This window comes from Salmo salar, chromosome 17 (assembly GCF_965601325.2).
Source record: "Salmo salar chromosome 17, fSalSal1, whole genome shotgun sequence".
NCBI classification, from domain to species: Eukaryota; Metazoa; Chordata; class Actinopteri; order Salmoniformes; family Salmonidae; genus Salmo; species Salmo salar.
The window spans coordinates 19,646,104-19,665,000 of NC_138307.1; the positions used below are offsets into that span (position 1 = coordinate 19,646,104).

Here is an 18,897-nt window from a genome sequence, read left to right on the forward strand (position 1 = left end):
TAGCAATCATTCTTGTTGGTGTTTTTTCCCCCCACCTGAAGACATTTTCAAAATACCCAGACTAATTTGTTAGACAAGACATATCCATCCAATGTAAAATCCTCAAATCTAATTATCCAAATAGCTTTTTTGATGTATCATAAAAACCTTTGAACATATTACTTTATAAAATCTTACTATTTATTTTGATATCAATTGATTATATATAAGTTACAGTATTTGATGTAGATTTGAATTACATTCAAATCAAATGAAATGTTCAAGGGATAAAGTTATAGCTATTTTGGGCAGAAATTGAATCTAATATGAGGGAAATTGAATCCTATTTGGTATGGAACATTTTTATGCTTCCAAATGAAATTGTCAACATTCTGCAACATTTCAAAGAAAGAGCAAAGTGTTAAAATACTGATGTGGCAAAGCATCATTCTGTAGGCGGGGCCAGCAGAGGTTTATAAAGCTCAGGGGCGGGGCTTGCATACAGCAGTCAACATCCTGATGTAATTTTCTCCAAAATGGCGGATCGCAAAGAAGGTTAGTGCTAGCCCATGTTTATGGATAAAATAATCTCGAATTATAACAACTAATCCGCTATACTATATATAGATAGTTCCAATATCAAGAAATCTAAACACTCAAATATTGCTATTCGTACAGCTGCGGCTTTTGACAGGGGGACTTTACTGACTAGATGGCTATTTTTGTTGCTAGCAATTTAGCCTAATTTCTAAACAATGGCATACAATCGCCCATCGACCCAAATACCAGCCATTGGCATTGTGAACCTATTTGTTTTTGTCACCCATGGCTCCTATTCCGACTACTGTAACGTTATCGCAGATATACACTTTATAGTAACGACGTGAACGTGATTACCAACTAAACAAGTATTCCAGTCATGTTTTAAATCAATATTCAATTAATTCTATCAATACTCGAATGAAGTTACAGCAAAGATTTAGATGCATGCATTGGAACTGTTTCTTGACTGTGAGGTAATTGGACTGAATTTGGACCTGAAACCTGCCCAAGGTTGCCTAGATGATAGAAAGTGAAAGCAAAACAGTTTAAATTATTTGTATGTCTTTCCTTCATCCCAGATGACATCTTATCAGAAAAGGATGAGCCGGAGAGCGAGGATGAGACCTATGAGGTGGTGGACCTGACAGAGTACGCCCGGAGGCACCAATGGTGGAGCATGGTGTTTGGGAATAACTCTGGTCCCCTCGCAGAGAAATACTCTGTGACCACGCAGATCGTGATGGGAGGGGTCACTGGCTGGTATGCAACCCAAAGCAAAGGTGTATAGGCTAAATATGCTTATTATACAAATGTTTGGATCTTTGGCCCCTAGGAAACACAACACATTTCAGTGATGAAATGCATGGTATGAGTCGGTGATGTAGTCAAGTCACTAAACCTTGAGTCCCAAGTCCCTAGTGTTCCAGTCCGAGTCCTTTATTGTCACGTCACAAGTCCCTTGGTAGTGCTAAAAGCTGTGGTCCAACCATTTAAAAAAAATTAAATTCTCTTCAACTGTTGGCACATTTGAAGGATATCTCTAACATTTGCTGTTGTAGTTAGTAGGCCCCCTATTTTAAATTGTGCATCAGAGAGATTTTCTGACAACAAAGTCACTTCTGGTCCAGTCTGAGTTGAACCATGAAAATTGTGACTTGAGTCCGAGTCAAGTCTGAGTCCTGGACTCGAGTACTACAATACTGCTATCAGTCACTACTCTCTCTCACATTCAGGTGTGCAGGATACTTGTTCCAGAGAGTAGGGAAGATAGCTGCTACTGCCATAGGTGGAGGGTTCCTGTTGTTACAGGTAAGAGATGCATCATATTTGTATTGAGTCAACGCTGGGTACTTATATAATACACATCTCTATTCCATTTTTTACATTTATTTAACTAGGCAAGTCTGTTAAGAACAAATTCTTATTTACAATGACGGCCTACCCCGTCCAAACCCTAATCCGGAAGACGCTGGGCCAATTGTGCGCTGCCCTATGTGACTCCCAATCACTGCCGGTTGTGATACAGCCTGGAATCGAACCAGGGTCTATAGTGACGCCTCTAGCACTGAGATGCAGTGCCTTAGTTCACATCAACTAAGGCGCCACTCGGGAGCACCAATGAGATCACATGTAACAACGTGAATGGAGTGCCACTTCAAATGCAACCCAACAATCCCCACTCATTTTCCTTTCTGCACCTTCTCCTGCAGATAGCGAATCACAGTGGCTACGTGCAGGTGGACTGGAAGAAAGTGGAGAAGGATGTGAACAAAGCAAAGAAACACCTGAAGAAGAGAACCAAGCAAGCAGCCCCTGAAATTAACTCCTTCTTCGAGGAGGTAAAGGTATTAATAACACTGCCTGACTTTCCTAATCGTAACTCTATGGTAGGCTATTGTGCCTATAGTATTGTGTGATTCTAAAAGGTGAACATGTTTGAGATGTGTGCGTGCTCATTGGTCCTTTATCTAACAGTTCATTTATTCCGTGAGACCAACACCAGTACCTGGGTGTGGGAGCTGCTTTTTGATTTAATTGGATTTCCAGTCCGCTTGAATCTCAGTGCCTTGCATTGCATGTACTTATGAGAAAAAAAGGTATACTTAATTATCATATTTGGGGGAAATAGCTAAGTTCATAAATACCTGAGTCATCCGCAGCCATTTGATGGACTAATAATGCAGCAACAGCGCCCTCCAGCGAACTCACACTGTAAAAGGACATTCCTGGATTTATCACAAGCAGAAACTAAAGTATACCCTCCGTATAAGATTCTTATTTTTCCATCTATTATCACTTATACCCTTCAGTTATTGGAGGTGACCTCTCACAGTCTGCATGTTTTCTCTCCTCCTTCCCCTCTCTGCAGGCCACAGAGTTTGTCAAGAAGAACATTGTCCTGTCCAGCGGGTTTGTGGGTGGATTCCTCCTGGGCTTGGCCTCCTAAGGCGTCGGGGCCAATTCACGACTGAGGAAGTCGTTACATAGGAAGAAGGAAGCTGTCATTACTGTGAACTGAGTCGCCACACGGGATGTTGTCATTAACTGTGAATCGTTGTCTTTCTCCCAGCACGGAACTAGTCATGAAACGGGTTTGGGAGGAGGCTGAACATGTAAAGCTGCCACTTTATGCCCTCCTGGGTGCTCTCTTCCGTTACTGCCCAACTGATCTGAGTCTAGCTTGTCCACCCTCTTTTTATTCTATTTATCTGGTGGTTTCTGATCCAGCATCAGTTGTTTGGGCCGGTTGTATATGGAATTTTTATACTTCATATTCATAATCAGCACTACCCCCAACATCAATGTATGTGAAAATGTCACGTTTCTATGTTTTGAATCAGCTATATTATATATATATTCATTCACCGTCATATGGTGTGCATCATGTGATTTTAATCGATTAGTGAGCAATGCCTCTACACATAATTGGTTGAAATCACGATGCACACCAGATGATGCCATTAGAAAAATTAATTTTGACTTCAAAACATAGAAACATGGCATTTTCACATACGTTGATGTTAGGGTAGTGCTGGAGATGATGAATACGATGTTAGAAATGTCCCTTTAAGTGCACAACGCGACACCTCTTGATATACTACTAATATACTGTACCACACACTGGACATGGATTACTCGGCCCCTGTCTATCTGGTGCCCTCTTTTACCTGGAAGAGCAGGTCTAGGATCAGGAATGTGTCCCAAATGGCACCAATTGCCCATAGGGCTTGAGGTCAAATGTAGTGCACTATGTAGGAAATAGGGTGCCATTTGGGACACAGCCCAGCTCTCCCTACACTCAGACCAAAGTTTTACCACCCTGTGCTATTCAACAAAATGTGTCTGCAGACCTGTTGTTACGGGGTTAATATACCAACACCTGATCACTGCACCTTTGCTGGCTAATGTACTGTAGGTATATCAGTGTGCAGGTTAGCGCTTTTCATCATGAATCTTGTTCTGGAGGCAGCTCTGCAGAGTGGTCACTAGCTGGCACAGCCACAAAATCTGATTTTAAATCTAACTGTAACCACACTGTTAACCCTAATGCCTAACCTTAAAATTAGACCAAAAAGTTAAATGTAGTTTTCATGAATTTTTACAATATAGCCAATTTTGACTTTGCAGCTGGCCCATCTAGCGGATTCGCTTAGTTCTGCCTCCAGGACAAGACTCATTCCAATAAATGTGAACCTGCTATCGGTGTAGTAATAGGAAAACATGAGATTTAGTCATGTGTAGAATATACTATCAATTTTATAGATAGAAGGAAATGCACAGTATAAAGTCAGTGTTCAGTTGCTTATGAGTTGCTCCATATTGTGTCTTTAACTATTTAAATATTACGTGTCAGGAGTATGATTTTCCATTTGTTTCTGTACTTCACCAAGTGCACATTAACTTCTTACTGCCGTTAACCTCCATTTTTTATGTTCTGACTTCCTGAATGCTGTTATGAAATCTTGATAACCAACCAACCATAACTATGGATTTGTCTTATGTTTCTGTTTTGTCAAATAAAGTTGCCTGATTTTTGTTGGTTAGCAATGTTAACAGTTGTGTGTGTGTGGTCACTGGACTGCATGGCAGACATGCATACAATCAGGGCTTGGTGTGTACACACTGAGTGGATTAACAGTCTATCTTGACGTGTTTAACTTCTCAACAATATACTTATTTTGATTATTAAAGCCAGCATGACTTTTCAGATTTCAGTAGCTCTATGGCTGCCTTTACACAGGAAACCCGACTCTGATCTTTTGCCAAATGATTGGTCTTATGGCTGATCAGGTCAGATTTTTTGCCAGTAATTTCGGCAAAAGATCAGAATTGTGCTGCCTGTGTAAATGTAGTCTATGAGTTCCGGTAATGCAAATGTCCAGATTTTATGATGTGAATAGAAATGGATGCTTCCTTGCGTCAGCATGGAGGATGGGTTTGTAATAACTACCATGCATGTCACAGCAACAATGAATGAGCTTTGTCACAATACTAAGATATTTCACCACTATGTCTGTGCATTCATCTACATTGTGAAATCTGCTTTAGAAAGGTACTGCATGTACAAAGAGACAAAGGAAGATGCTTACCAAATCAATCTGAAATAAGGACCAATTGTCAATTTTTTTGTGTTTAGTTTACCTCTGTCACGGAGTACAATATCAATTAATTAATCAATTAAAGATTTTTTGGTTTATATTAAATGCACATTGAATTGGGGTTTAGTCCTGATAGGCTTTCTGTAGCTAGAGGTTTGGTTCCGGGATTTATGAAGTACTCTTTGTCAATTGACTTGACAAAAAACCTTCTTTCAAATAAAATTGTATTGATTTATTGTAATTTCATAATGTCCTGTCAGAGGCATATTGATTTGTGTAAATAATGACTCTTCAATGTCTATTGAGCTGAATGAAGCTGAAAAACAGAGGCAGCCATGATGTTACCTCACCAGAGTGCCTCTCTCTGCCCTGTGTTACTGTAGCTGCCAGCACCACACTACCACTGGTCCCTCCCTGTTGCTATGGAAACTGCTCTTTTTCTCTTTCTCTCTTCCGCTTGCTCTCTTGTGGTGTGGTGAGGCCTTCCCTCTTTTCCACTCTCTTTCTCGCTGCCTTTCTCTGTCCTCTCTCTGTTTCTCTCGCTTTCTCTTTCCAGTCCTGCCTTTTTCTTTGTTTTTACCTCTATCTCGCTCCCTCTATCTATCTGTGAGTGTGCCCATGTGTAATGGTATAGGGGTAGAGGGGGATATTAGAGTGGAGGGAATGAGATGAGTCCCACTCTCCACCGTTCGATGACCACATCACCAACCAATCGGATCATCAATAGCCTCCAATAGATCCAACCAATAGTAGGGTAAAGCCAGAGTATGAGCGCCATGGAAACTGCAAGGGATGTTTTATAATAGCAGCTCGCCCTAGTGGCACCAGATACCGGTACACCTCAGTCAGGCTGTTCAAAGCAGTTATTAATCCATTGATCGTAATCTAAGGGCTGCATCTTCATACTTAAACCTCTCCTCATATCTCCATTATCTGCACTGATACGAAAAAAATAGAAAAGGCAAATTCGATATGGTGCATGTATGTACTAGGTACTGGCTTTCACTAGTTACTTCATATTAGTAGAGGAAAGACAGGAGACAGGAAACAAATTATACTTTTGAGATACAACCTAATCCATGCCTTCAGGCAGCTGGCTCCAAAGGGTCCGAGCCATACAATAGTTAACTCTTGTCACAATCAGTTTGTTGAGAGCTGTCATTAGTATGGTTACACAATACCCTCTCTGTAGTACTAGTCAGTGGACAAAGTCAGAGATGAAACGTCAATGCATGTTAGAATAGCAATGTTCATTATTCATAGTACAATAATTCATAGTAATTAGTACAGCGAGAAGCTGCCTTTTTATACGGAGCATGGCTTATTAAACAACTGATAGATAGAGACCATTTTTGGCCTCACACAAGTTATTCATGAGAGAAAATTGAAAATGTATCAAATGGGACCATTTCTCCCTGAGTTGGAGTGAATTTGTCATAATAATGCTAGCCTGGGTAGACTGAAACATATTTCTGTTTCCGAAGGTAAATTCTGTGTGAAAGTACATTTGTTTCTTATGTATTTGAAAAGTATTTGGGGTATAATACAGAGCCTATGACTAGTGAGTCTTGGATATTATCATATTATTCCTGCATTGCATCTAGATTTGGAGTTCTGTATCATATAATTAGGAATTAGAATACTAGAATGGTATTGAACCTTCTTATGATGGCAGTGAGGTCAGCCATTTTGGTCAGGGAGTTGGTCAACCATGGTTTGCCAGTGCTGTTGTAAGATATTGTGTAAAATAATGAATTTGAAGAAAACTGTATTTATAATTATATGACTATATTTTTGGTTGACAATAATTCTATTACACAATTTCAGATATATCATGTGCCTTACGTTTATTTTCCTGCATAAGTAAAATCAGGATAGACATTAATTCCAATTAGACTGGTATGGATTTCTCCCTGGCTGCCATTTTCACCCCATTCTGGAACTTGTAGGGTTTATGACATAACCCCTCTGGTCATTTAATAAGATCTCTATTTTCTGTATTACCACCTCCAGGGGGCAGTGTCAACCAATCCAGAGTGACTCACTCACCTGTGACGTTGTGGCCGAATAATACAAATACATTGGCGCAAGTGTGTCAACAATGTGGCCCAGGGATCAGTCAAAAGCAAAGCAGTGCATTCACTGCCATTAAGCCAATGAATCACCAGGTATTTACCGAAAAGGTACGTGGTAGAATGGTAGTTATATTGCAATAACCTGTGACTTAGGCTACATGGTTGTTTCTTTGGGATTCAATAGTACAAGAACCACTAGGCACCTTATTTGAATGTTTTATTAACCCATCCACCACCACCCTCTTCGGAGGACACATAACTTTTTTAATTTTTACAGCTTCTCTGCTACATATACATACATTTTATAACAACAAGTTAGTAATTGTGTTTAATTCTTATCAGACAGCATCTGATGCAACTCCACAGATAGAACCAGCCCCTCCCTGTAATCACTAGGCTGCTGGATACATTTAGCAGAGAGGTGAATGTGACAGATCCAGGATGTGGCTGTGACATGACTATGCCTAACAGGTCTAATATCTGTCAGGTCTCACTTATTATTAGAAAGTATCTCTCAATGCACACCTGAACAACAGACATCACTTCAAATCTCATCTCCTGCCGGGTGTAGAATGCATAGGCCCATTTATGTTGAGGCAGAGCAAAAGAATGTCCAGCCAATGTGAAGCCATCACTTGCAGGAATCTGGTTGTACTTGCTTTTTTAATGCATGGCAACAAGGGCTTAGAAATAGGGCATTTGCTAATATTAAAAAATGTTCATATATTTCTAATAGTCAACTCCTGTGTTTCCAATGCTGCTATGGATGCTGGTCCTTTTTTGATACCCTTATTTATAGACGTGCAATACTGGTCCGGACAAATCTGTATCAGATGGAAAGTAATAATTAATACACAATACACGATACATTTTATTGCGAGGGCAGTGAAAGGATTGTGGAAACGCTGACGTAAGGTGATGGGCTTTTGATGGTGTCAACGCGTGTGCGCGGTGCATTGAATGCGACCGTGGATTGGTGGAATGGGGAGTGTGAAACCGATTAGGAAACTGCGCCTTGGGGGACTTGGAGGGTGGCGCCCTGAACGTCATGTTGGCTCAAGTGGCATTGGAATTAGCAAAGAGTCTGAGCGCGCCTACGAAGCCATTATGGCTCTCCACATACCAGTTTCATAACCTAGAGAGGGAGGAGTCTTCCATTTCTGGAAGCCGGAGGAGCAGCATCCGAGACCTCGTAAAAATTGGAGTAACGGTGCTCAAAGGAGACTGGAATACGAAATAATATCATTTTATTTTCAACATACCAACGAAATATACATGGATGCACATTTTAAGAGATAAGCATGAAGGTCTTTGATTTAAGATCAGGTAGCTGCAACCTTGTTTTGCATGTGCGGTAATATTCCAAGACATATGTGATACGTTGGGTGTGCTCAGCGCAATAACGGCGCTAGCAGGCTATTTCAAACGGCAAAATAAATCCAGATTGCTAGGAGATAGCCAACCATTTTATAGTTAGCCAGCTAGCTTGCGGGGGAGCAAGCTGCCTACTCGGGCAGAGGCATCATCGGATGCATCGACCAAGAAGAGGCACCTGGTAGGCATTAACCGACAATACAATCTCGGGTCATGCAAAGCGGTGTGTTTTGTGCAAACGGTTGATAAATCCCTCGGCTGTGGTCGTGGGATTAACCAGCCGGGAGAGAAGGAGAAGGTGGGGCGGAGGAGTGTCAAACGGTCGAGCTAAACCCAGCGCATGTAGCTTGGCGCTCTAGCTACCCGGCTAACATTACCTTCTCCATCGGCTTTCCATTTGGGAAATTAATTTAGGAAACTAGAATTATTCGACCATTGGAATTCTGAGAACTTGCTGGGGTATTCCGTGGCAGTTCCCCCTCTTCCCCCAACGAGGATCAGTCAGAGCTGTACAATTGAGGCCATTGGCTTCTCTACAAATAATACGGTGTGGGGCGACTTTCACGGGGGTAGCATCCCCGTTTGCTTTGGACCATGGCGGACGACGACGTGCTTTTCGAGGATGTCTACGAGCTGTGCGAGGTGATTGGGAAGTAAGTGTCAGCATATGTTAATGAACTGAACAATGATAATAAATGAAACCTCTTTATTGTATTGAGTGCATTGTATTGCGTGTCTGCCTGCCTGTTTTTTTCTGTATGGAAGCAATTGCCTTACAAATATGAATTGCCACCACCATCATGACAGCTGTTTTATTTGGCCTACTTGTAGGTGAGTTGGTCATACAAAACCTCACACTACCCATCTATTGTCAGGCCTATGTAAAATCACTTACACAGTAACTAGTTCAATAACCATATAACACGATTGCATAAACTGTTCAATATATGGGAAACCAGTTAGGCCTACTGACTTGTTAGTTTGATTGGGTGAGGCCCAATAATGAAGCCCCTGTTTAGTTCAAGAGCCGAGTGCATTGTTTTAGCTGGGCAGGATATCTTCATTTAACATGGCAGGAGAGAATATATCTGTTCAAAATGGAAGTTCATTGGCTCACACACATTCAAAACATTTCCCAATCTAGATCATTTTCATTCATGTTTTGTGCATCCATTCAGCTTAGACACATTATTTTGATGAGGCGGTACTGGGCGACAGGTAGCCTAGCGGTTAGAGCGTTGGGCCAGTAACTGAAGGGTCACTGGTTCCTTCGAATCCCCGAGCCGACAAGGTGGGAAATCTGACAATGTGCCCTTGAGCAAGGCACTTAACCCTAATTTACTCCAGGGGTGTTGTACTACCATGGCTGACCCTATAAAACAACATTTCATGGCGCCTATCTGGTGTATATGACATAACATCATAATATATTACTACACATAGGGATAGTGACTCATTTGTGGTTTGGTTTAAAAGCTGGGCCATTCATAGTTTTGGGTTGAAATGTAAACGTGCTTGTCTACTACAACTAGGTCTATAACGATCTCCTCAAGTACTACTGTCAACACCACTACACTCCTCTCAGATTCAGACGCAGGGTAATTATAGTCAATCATTTAGTATCATTGGCCATTTGGGACAAGACACAGGCTGCAGATTGTCGTTACGATGACGTCACACACTACTTCTTGATCCTACTTTAAGAGAAGGAGCATAGGCTCCTGGGGAGGATGGAACTTCTTCACCAGAATAGAGTCACATACTGCTGTGTTCTATGGCTGCACCGGTGTTCTGATATCACCATGCACTGCTAGTCATTGTCCCTGCCCTGTCAATTGCAGACCAGTCTATTGGTCCCCACCAACCAGAGGTGGCCAATCCTATTGTTGATGGACTTTTAAGCATTGCACACACAGTTAATGATCATGTTTATCCCTGATCTATTTAGTCCGGATTTGTCTTACAAAGAGATTTAGGAGGCAACCTAATTTTACCCTGGATTGACAATTAGTCTAAAATCTAAAGTAGCAACTCTGGGTTTAGGCCAATTCAGTAAAAACTGGTTATCAGATTTCCAGAATAAGTGAACAAATGTTTAAAGCATTTCCAGTTCCAACACTGAGAGAATTGATAGGCCTAGAAGCAGTTCAGTTTTCTATCTGTTTCACACTATAAACATTGATTTATAAAGCACATAAATACTAACATGCATTCGTGCAAGAAGAAGGTGGTTGTTGATTGAAGAGAGCCTCTTCTATTTGGTGCAGGCCTTGTTTGCCCTCACATAGTTTACAACAATGTCATTTTCACAGATTAGTCTGGAAATCCAGATTTAAATGTATTGAAACAACCACCCACACCAACCAATACCCCCTTTACCCTGGATTTCTATTGTTGTGGCTGATGATCACACCCCTTCATATGAAGACCAGGCAGGCAGGCTGCTGTATTCTTGGAGCTGGCCTAGCTCCCCTCCCCCTCTACGCTCAATCGAGACCCGTGGGTCCATTAGGGTCCAGGCTGAGACACATGCTGATTGCTCTTCAGCCCCTCAGGCTCTACTCTTTGTTTGGGGAGCTCAGTACTTCGGTTTACTCCTCACTCAGTGACGGATCTAGGATCTGGTCTACTTTACCCAGTCCTGGTGTTAGACATCATGTGGTGGGTGACAATACTGGTCTCGGGACAGCTGTTAAACAAGTAGCCGCCCAGGGCCTACCTTGGTGCAGTAATGCAGAGAGGGCCTCTAGTCAGAGGAGCCTACACCATGACTATGTTATCACCATGATCAGAAAGGGCTTCATGGCCTCCTACCTTCCTCTTCCCAAAGTAATTTGTTCCTCCTTTCATCTTTCCTTTCTCACTCATAGTTGCCCACAAGGGCATCTTTCACCAAATCAGCTACACTACCTTATTTATTTCACTGTGCATCACCAGGTTCTGTTTAGTGAAGCAGATCTTTTCCAATAAACTTGATTTATGTCCCAGCTTTGTGAAAGAAAGCTGAACAAAAAGCACGATTCCAAATCAATCCTCTCCACCAGCGACACAGCCTAGTTTCTGACAGTGAAGTGATTGTCAGACAAAAGCACTGAGTACCAGCCAGTGTCTTTTAGGTAGAGAACTCTGCCAGCCTCTCCTGCAGAAAGCTGGGGATCATTTTCCTCGGCCCAGGATGAAGGGAGGGGATGCTGAGGAAGATCATTGGAGACAATGGAGGGTTCGAAATAGGATTGCCCCGAGGCTGGATATATAACTAATGCCAGCGGACTCCAGGGCTGACCTCCAATTTTTGTAAACCACACTCACTGTCAAGAAGAGCTAGGGAACCAACGAACAGAGGCTTAGAAGAACTCCTCTCCTGCTATCCCTTGTTCCCTTTGGTTCACATTGGTTCAGACGTTTTCGTTCCCTTGGTAGTTCATGGGGAGTGTTCAATGAAGTGAAGACGTGCCGTTATCGCGGCTCAAGGGTCTGTATTGTCAGGGACGTCTAAAGCGGCGTTGACACGGCAACCAATGTTTGTCGCCAAGCGGCGGCTGTGCTTAGTAGGATGCGATTTTACAGCCAGTAATTTTTCTGTTTCGCTTCTAGTGTTGCCTGTGCTTCCATGCATGGCTCTGAGAATCATCATTTCCATAAGTAACTAATATAGTCTAGATGTGTTTTTACGAGATCTGTAGCCTTACAAATAACTGTCAATGGAATGCTCACTTCCCACGTGGCCTGTAGCCCTCTGAGGAGGTTTGTGAGCTATAACAAGACATTTTGTTTGATGAGAGAGACAGACATTTGACTGACACTGTAGATCTGTGAATGATTGAAATGGTGTGGTGACACTTCCCAAAGTAGGTGTGACATGCTACCAACAGCGGCTGGTATAGTGTAAATAGACATGTCAACCAGCGACATATGCAGGTGTTTGTGTTAGCTGATGAGGGACTTGTCTCGGGCTAGTACACGTACACAGCCAAATACCTCTGCTATAATTTGTCTAAGGTTGGCAGACAGTGTGGAGGTTTGGGGTTGGCTGAAGGCCTTTGGGACGACTGAGCCTTTGTTTCGGCTCAGTTCCTGGGCTGGAGGAGTATTTTTTTAATCTCTGTTATTTCTACCTAATCTCGTTTAAGAAACTGGGTGGTTCGAGCCCTGAATGCTGATTGGCTGAAAGCCGTGGTATATCAGACCGTATACCTTGGGTATGACAAAACATTTAGTTTTACTGCTCTAATTATGTCGGTAACCAGTTTATAATACCTCGGGGGTTTGTGATGTATGGCCAATATACCTCCGTGTTGCGTTGTGCATAAGGACAGCCCTTAGCCGTGGTATATTGGCCATATACCACACCTCCCCAGGCCTTATTGCTTAAACACAGCACTTGCTTCCAGATCTTTTAATGTATGAAAAACCCCAGTACAGCATGTCTAAAGCATCTGCCAGGAAAAGGGATCCATTCTGAAGAATGAGAATGAGTGCTCCCATTTAGATATGCTCATCTTTTGTCTTTACTCACCAGTTGACCCTTGATATTTTCCCTCTGTAAACATGTACGTCAGACCAATTATCCCCCACCACCACAGACACTTCTATTGTAGTCCCTGCCTGCACTCCCCTCTCTCTGATCCTGCTTGTGTAGGAGTCAAGGGAGATGACTGGGTGGGTCACTGTGTGGAAGGTGACTGGGTGGGTCACTGTGTGGGAGGTGACTGGGTGGGTGACTGTGTGGGAGGTGACTGGGTGGGTGACTGTGTGGGAGGTGACTGGGTGGGTGACTGTGTGGGAGGTGACTGGGTGGGTGACTGTGTGGGAGGTGATGGGGTGGGTCACTGTGTGGGAGGTGATGGGGTGGGTCACTGTGGGAGGTGACTGGGCGGGTGACTGTGTGGGAGGTGACTGTGTGGGAGGTGATGGGGTGGGTGACTGTGTGGGAGGTGACTGTGTGGGAGGTGATGGGGTGGGTGACTGTGTGGGAGGTGACTGTGTGGGAGGTGATGGGGTGGGTGACTGTGTGGGAGGTGATGGGGTGGGTGACTGTGTGGGAGGTGACTGTGTGGGAGGTGATGGGGTGGGTGACTGTGTGGGAGGTGACTGTGTGGGAGGTGATGGGGTGGGTGGGGAGGATTGCCAGTAGGGTCAAGCTCTGAGGATGACCTGCAACCTGCTAGTTGACTACTACACTAAGTTAATTGTTCTCTGAGGTGTAGCTTACTGTACGCTTAGCTGAATGGGCTGTTCAGTCTCACTATCTAGAACATTCTGAATCGACCATAATGGAACCCTTCCCCCTCTTCCCCCCTGGCTCTGTTGGAATCAACTTCCTCCAGATCCATACACAGTGGCTGACAACCAGCTAGTGCCAGGCTCTCCTCTCCTTTCTCCTCTCCTTTTAAGAAAGTAAAAAGGACATGTGGAGGGACACCCTTTTGAGAGTATTGGTAGACATTATGAGTAACTCAGGCCTATTGCTAAGCTATTGTCTACTGCAGTACCATTGGTAGAAGCCTACTGTGGCTTTTGGAAGCAAACCTTTTTAAAATGTTATCTTCCAATTTAGTTTGAATCATTTCGGTAAAAACAAATGCACAATCAGAATAAACAGATTCAACAAAGCACAGTAGTCAAGGTGTGACCCTATACATGAGCAGTGAACTAAGGCCCATTGCCTATTCAGACATTATTCTAACAAAGGATGGCACAAGGCCTTACTCGCCACTGCATCCTTATCTATCTGAGGGAAGTAAAGCTCACGCTAACAGGTTATGCAATCCTACTTATTAGCCCATTGTGTGTGTTAAATTTCAGTAAACACAGTGACGTTCTCAGGCCGGGCATTTAAGCTCCAGTTGAAGGGGATGGGCGAGGCATGGGTAATTTGAGCCGTCTCTGCTCATAATGATTCTCTCTGCATGGGGATAGTAATGCAGACAAGTGCAACTGGAATCACACGCGGCTCTTCATTCTGGCTCTGGGGTACTCATTAGAGCCAGGAAGGACTGGAATATTGTCAGAATGGCTGGGAACTGGTGGAGTGATCAGTACTCTGACTCGCGCTGGCTCAGATAATGAAACATTAACTCCTAGCCTACGTTTTAATGCTTTGGATTGCATTGAGCTCATTAAATGTAAGCATTTTTTCTTAATTCATTCGTAGCTCTACATACAATACACACACTTGCTACACGTTAGGCTAACTACCATTTGTGTGTGTTTTATAGCCTCTAATGGGTTCTCTGAGCAACCATAACACTCAGTTCATTTGTTACTGATAGAACATACGAAAGCTAAGCTATCCCTGAACGAACGTAACAAACCCTTCACCGTCTTTCCCCGTACTGTGCATGTGTCATTCAGACAGCGTAGCCTACACCCTCGTCTACAGGTCTACGATCTGTTCTTCCTCCCTCCAGCCTCCACCTCAGCCATGATGATGAGATGATGTAACTGACTCTAGGCAGGCTGGCAAGAATCTCCGTCTGCCCACACCTCCCGAGGCGCTTCTCAGAATTCTACATTCCACCTAACTTTCTCTTCTCTCCTTGTTTCTTGTCCTCACTATTTCCCAGGAAGTGTGTGGTCAGCTCCTAACAGTGTGGACTCTGGGGAGTTTGGCCTGGCTGATTTATTCTTCCAGATGGGTTTGTTGACTGCTTTGAGAGCAGGGGACTTGGAGGTGATATTGAATTTGGTCTCTGCTTGTCTAAGGGCTCCTGGGCCTCCAGTGTCTGACTCTGGTCATCTCCCAAAAAGTGCCCCGTTTATTTATTTCCTCCTAATTTCTTCCTTCCTCCTCTCTCTCTTTACATCCCTATGTACTTTCACCTGCTTTCCTCTTTCCTTCGTTACTCCTCTCTCCTTTCCTACCTACATACTGTCCCCTCTTACATAAGTCTGATTCTGAAAGGGATGGTGTAGGTTAAAGAAACACGATGGTTGGGTGCATTTAATTGGTAGTTCAGCTCTGACTACATGAGTGTTTGGGGGTCCCAAGTTCCTCCTCAGGCCCCCTACCCTACTGGAGTCTGGGAGAGAAGTGGAAATCTCTGCTCTGAGACTGGCTTAATGTCCTGGAGGTATTTCGGCCTGTGAATTTCAGATGTACTCCGGTACAGCAGGATGAATCCTAATTGCCCTCTATTAATATTCAAAAGGTTGTTCTCTTCAAGTAACCAGTAAATTAAACCAAGCAAATATTTAGGGCCGTGTGTTTTCTTCCACTTTCCTACCTCAACAGACACTTGGCATTTTAGAAGCTTTTCGGTGCAATTAGTGTGTACACAGTTTTGGCATCCGGGGACGAGTTAAATGAACTCCGCCTCGTTGTTTTTAACACCATCATTCGACTGTAATCGGACAGGAAAAGAGTAAGTATGAATCACATTCTTAGCCTACCTCCCTGGAAGGAAACGTTCCCTTACTCCTCACTAGGGGTGTGACACATTGACAATTGTGCTTAAGGGTTAAACTGCCATTTAAACATCATTTTTTTTAAATCGGGTTTTCCGTTAAAACGATAAGGAGAACAAATCATACAAATTTCACAATGCAGAATAATGGTCCCAATTATGACCGGTAGGGCCGGGCAATGGCGTTAAATCTACCGCAGTCATATACCATTGAAAGCGCCTCAGCTACGGCATGTTTGTATGTAAGGGTACACTACAGCGTCTTAAATACCGACACGAAATCTTCTCTGGAGATGGTTTTGAAGCGCCACTGAACGGGAATTGTATTTGTAAAGGATCTGTGCTTCTGAATGGGGACTAACATCCATCACTAGGGCACCAGAACTGTCAATCAAATAATATCGAGCTGCCTGCCTGCCTGCCTACCTACTGCCTGCGAACAGATCACTCCTAAATAAAGTACTTTAAAGTTTGTTAAATACCGTGACATTTATCGAGACATTTAGGAGAAAAAAAAACAAGACTGATTAGTTGCCGTACTTGTGAGAACAAACATTCACATCTTTCATAGCGAGCTAGCGAGGGACTGAGAGAGATGGGAGGGGGTACTGTATAGGCAGGTCAGCCACCAGGCAGACGGAGTCAGAACCGTCTACTATGCCCATCTATCTGCAATCAAAAGCAGTATCTCGCAATAGAATGCTGTATTTTGCGATTTCTTGTAAAGCAGGGCCTATCCACAATGAATAGGCTAGGATATTCTACATGCAACAGACCGAAGAGAGAACACGCACTCGCATCATTAGCGAAGAGAAAGAGTAGGCGAGCCAGCTGCACCGCGATTATAATTTTGTGGGTAATAAAACATATTGTTATCCCGTTTTACGGATTTTTTTTTAACGTTAAGGTTCCAAATTTCGTTTAAACGTTCACACCCCTACTCACGACCTGTCTCGACTCTTGGCTTTCTTCGGCTACTAGGCTACCACAGTTCCTTCTATCTCTCCCATTCTCTCTCGTTTCTCTCTAATGGCATTCTAGTCCCCATCCGAGGTAATGTGAGAAGGTGGTCAGGTGCTACTAACACTGCAGGGCATTGCTGAACGTGGGAGGGGACCCATGTTGAGAGCACAGCTGTGCCTATGTCATCAAAGCGTGCCGGCCCTCTCGCTCCTTTCTCACAGTCCTTCCCCGTGGAATGACACTCCTGCTTGTGATCGCTTGCCTTGGCGCCTTCCAGGGGTGGGGGGTTTGGCGAGGTCAATTCCATTTGAACTCACTCAGTCTACATTTGACAACTAGGGAGATCAATTCGATTCACAAATTCAAATTGGGCAGCTAGTCTATCATCTTCTGTGAGGATATTTGAATTCTTGAGCTTATTTAAGATGAAATTGACCTCAAACCCAACTGAGTTCACCTGGCTTTTGGCTGTCACATTGTCATGGAGATAATGGGAGTTTTATTAACATTTAGGCTGGGCAATACTTGTCCAGTCCAATACTACACCCATCCCCTGGCATCCATTCCATACCACTTCAGTGTTTGCAGACCTAGGTGTTATCTCTATGGTAGAATGAAATCAAAACCCATATGAAGGCTAGGTGTAGCCCACACCTTATTGCTTACAACTACCCTATCCCTTCAGTCTGCGTACACCATAGGAGGGCTTAGGGTGGAAGGGAGCCAGTGTTACACCATAGGGTGGAGCTAGGGGGGAAGGAAACCAGTGTTACACCGTAGGGAGGAGCTAGGGTAGAAGGGAACCAGTGTTACACCGTAGGGAGGAGCTAGGGTAGAAGGGAACCAGTGTTACACCATACGGAGGAACCAAGGGGGGAAGGAAACCAGTGTTACACCGTAGGGAGGAGCTAGGGTAGAAGGAAACCAGTGTTACACCATAGGGAGGAACTAGGGGGGAAGGAAACCAGTGTTACACCATAGGGAGGAACTAGGGGGGAAGGAAACCAGTGTTACACGTTAGGGTGGATCTAGGGGGGAAAGGAACCAGTGTTACACCGTAGGGTGGAGCTAGGGGGGGAAGGAAACCAGTGTTACACCGTTAGGGTGGAGCTAGGGGGGGAAGGAAACCAGTATTACACTGTAGGGAGGAGCTAGGGGGGAAGGAAACCAGTGTTACACCGTAGGGAGGTGCTGGGGGGGAAGGAAACCAGTGTTACACCGTAGGGTGGAGCTAGGGGGGGAAGGAAACCAGTATTACACTGTAGGGAGGAGCTAGGGGGGAAGGAAACCAGTGTTACACCGTAGGGAGGTGCTGGGGGGGAAGGAAACCAGTATTACACTGTAGGGAGGAACTAGGGGGGAAGGAAACCAGTGTTACACCATAGGGAGGAACTAGGGGGGAAAGGAACCAGTGTTACACCGTAGGGAGGAGCTAGGGTAGAAGGAAACCAGTGTTACACCGTAGGGAGGAACTAGGGGGGAAGGGAACCAGTGTTACACCATAGGGAGGAACTAGGGGGGAAGGAAACCAGTGTTACACCATAGGGAGGAACTAGGGGGGAAGGAAACCAGTGTTACACCGTAGGGAGGTGCTAGGGGGGAAGGAAACCAGTATTACACTGTAGGGAGGAGCTAGCGTAGAAGGGAACCAGTGTTACACCATAGGGTGGAGCTAGGGGGGGAAGGAAACCAGTATTACACTGTAGGGAGGAGCTAGGGGGGAAGGAAACCAGTGTTACACCGTAGGGAGGTGCTGGGGGGGAAGGAAACCAGTATTACACTGTAGGGAGGAGCAAGGGGGGAAGGAAACCAGTATTACACTGTAGGGAGGAGCTAAGGGGGGAAGGAAACCAGTATTACACTGTAGGGAGGAGCAAGGGGGGAAGGAAACCAGTATTACACTGTAGGGAGGAGCTAGGGGGGAAGGAAACCAGTATTACACTGTAGGGAGGAGCTAAG

General features: G+C 44.0%; 2 protein-coding genes across 20 annotated transcripts in view; both read left to right on the forward strand.

Moving 5' to 3' along the window:
- The first annotated feature begins 474 nt into the window (after positions 1 to 474).
- LOC106575622 (FUN14 domain-containing protein 1) lies at positions 475 to 4,575 on the forward strand. Of its 2 annotated transcripts, none has more exons than XM_014152233.3 (5): positions 475 to 534; positions 1,101 to 1,281; positions 1,755 to 1,830; positions 2,232 to 2,366; positions 2,891 to 4,575. In XM_014152233.3, exons 1-5 carry the CDS (start codon positions 516 to 518, stop codon positions 2,966 to 2,968), a joined length of 489 nt encoding a protein of 162 aa, XP_014007708.1. In that variant the 5' UTR covers positions 475 to 515; the 3' UTR covers positions 2,969 to 4,575. The 2 variants fall into 2 exon arrangements, with proteins under 2 accessions (XP_014007708.1, XP_014007709.1); XM_014152234.3 differs by having other exon boundaries at positions 2,232 to 2,360.
- Positions 4,576 to 8,329: 3,754 nt separating this feature from the next.
- LOC106575631 (peripheral plasma membrane protein CASK) overlaps positions 8,330 to 18,897 on the forward strand; it is a 41,611-nt gene continuing 31,043 nt past the window's right edge. For 17 of the 18 annotated variants that reach the window (XM_045699155.2, XM_082963573.1, XM_082963571.1 and 14 more), the window contains exon 1: positions 8,330 to 9,222. In XM_045699155.2, coding sequence (XP_045555111.1) covers positions 9,164 to 9,222 — 59 coding nt within the window. In that variant the 5' untranslated portion in view covers positions 8,330 to 9,163. The remainder of the gene's footprint in view (positions 9,223 to 18,897) is intronic. The other variant, XM_082963578.1, reaches the window with a different exon arrangement.

Bases quoted from the DNA above. Each gene is read 5' to 3' on its own strand.
- LOC106575622 (XM_014152233.3), top strand. The intron at 1,831-2,231 runs GTAAGAGATGCA...CTTCTCCTGCAG, and splicing joins GAGGGTTCCTGTTGTTACAG to ATAGCGAATCACAGTGGCTA. The intron at 2,367-2,890 runs GTATTAATAACA...CCCTCTCTGCAG, and splicing joins CCTTCTTCGAGGAGGTAAAG to GCCACAGAGTTTGTCAAGAA.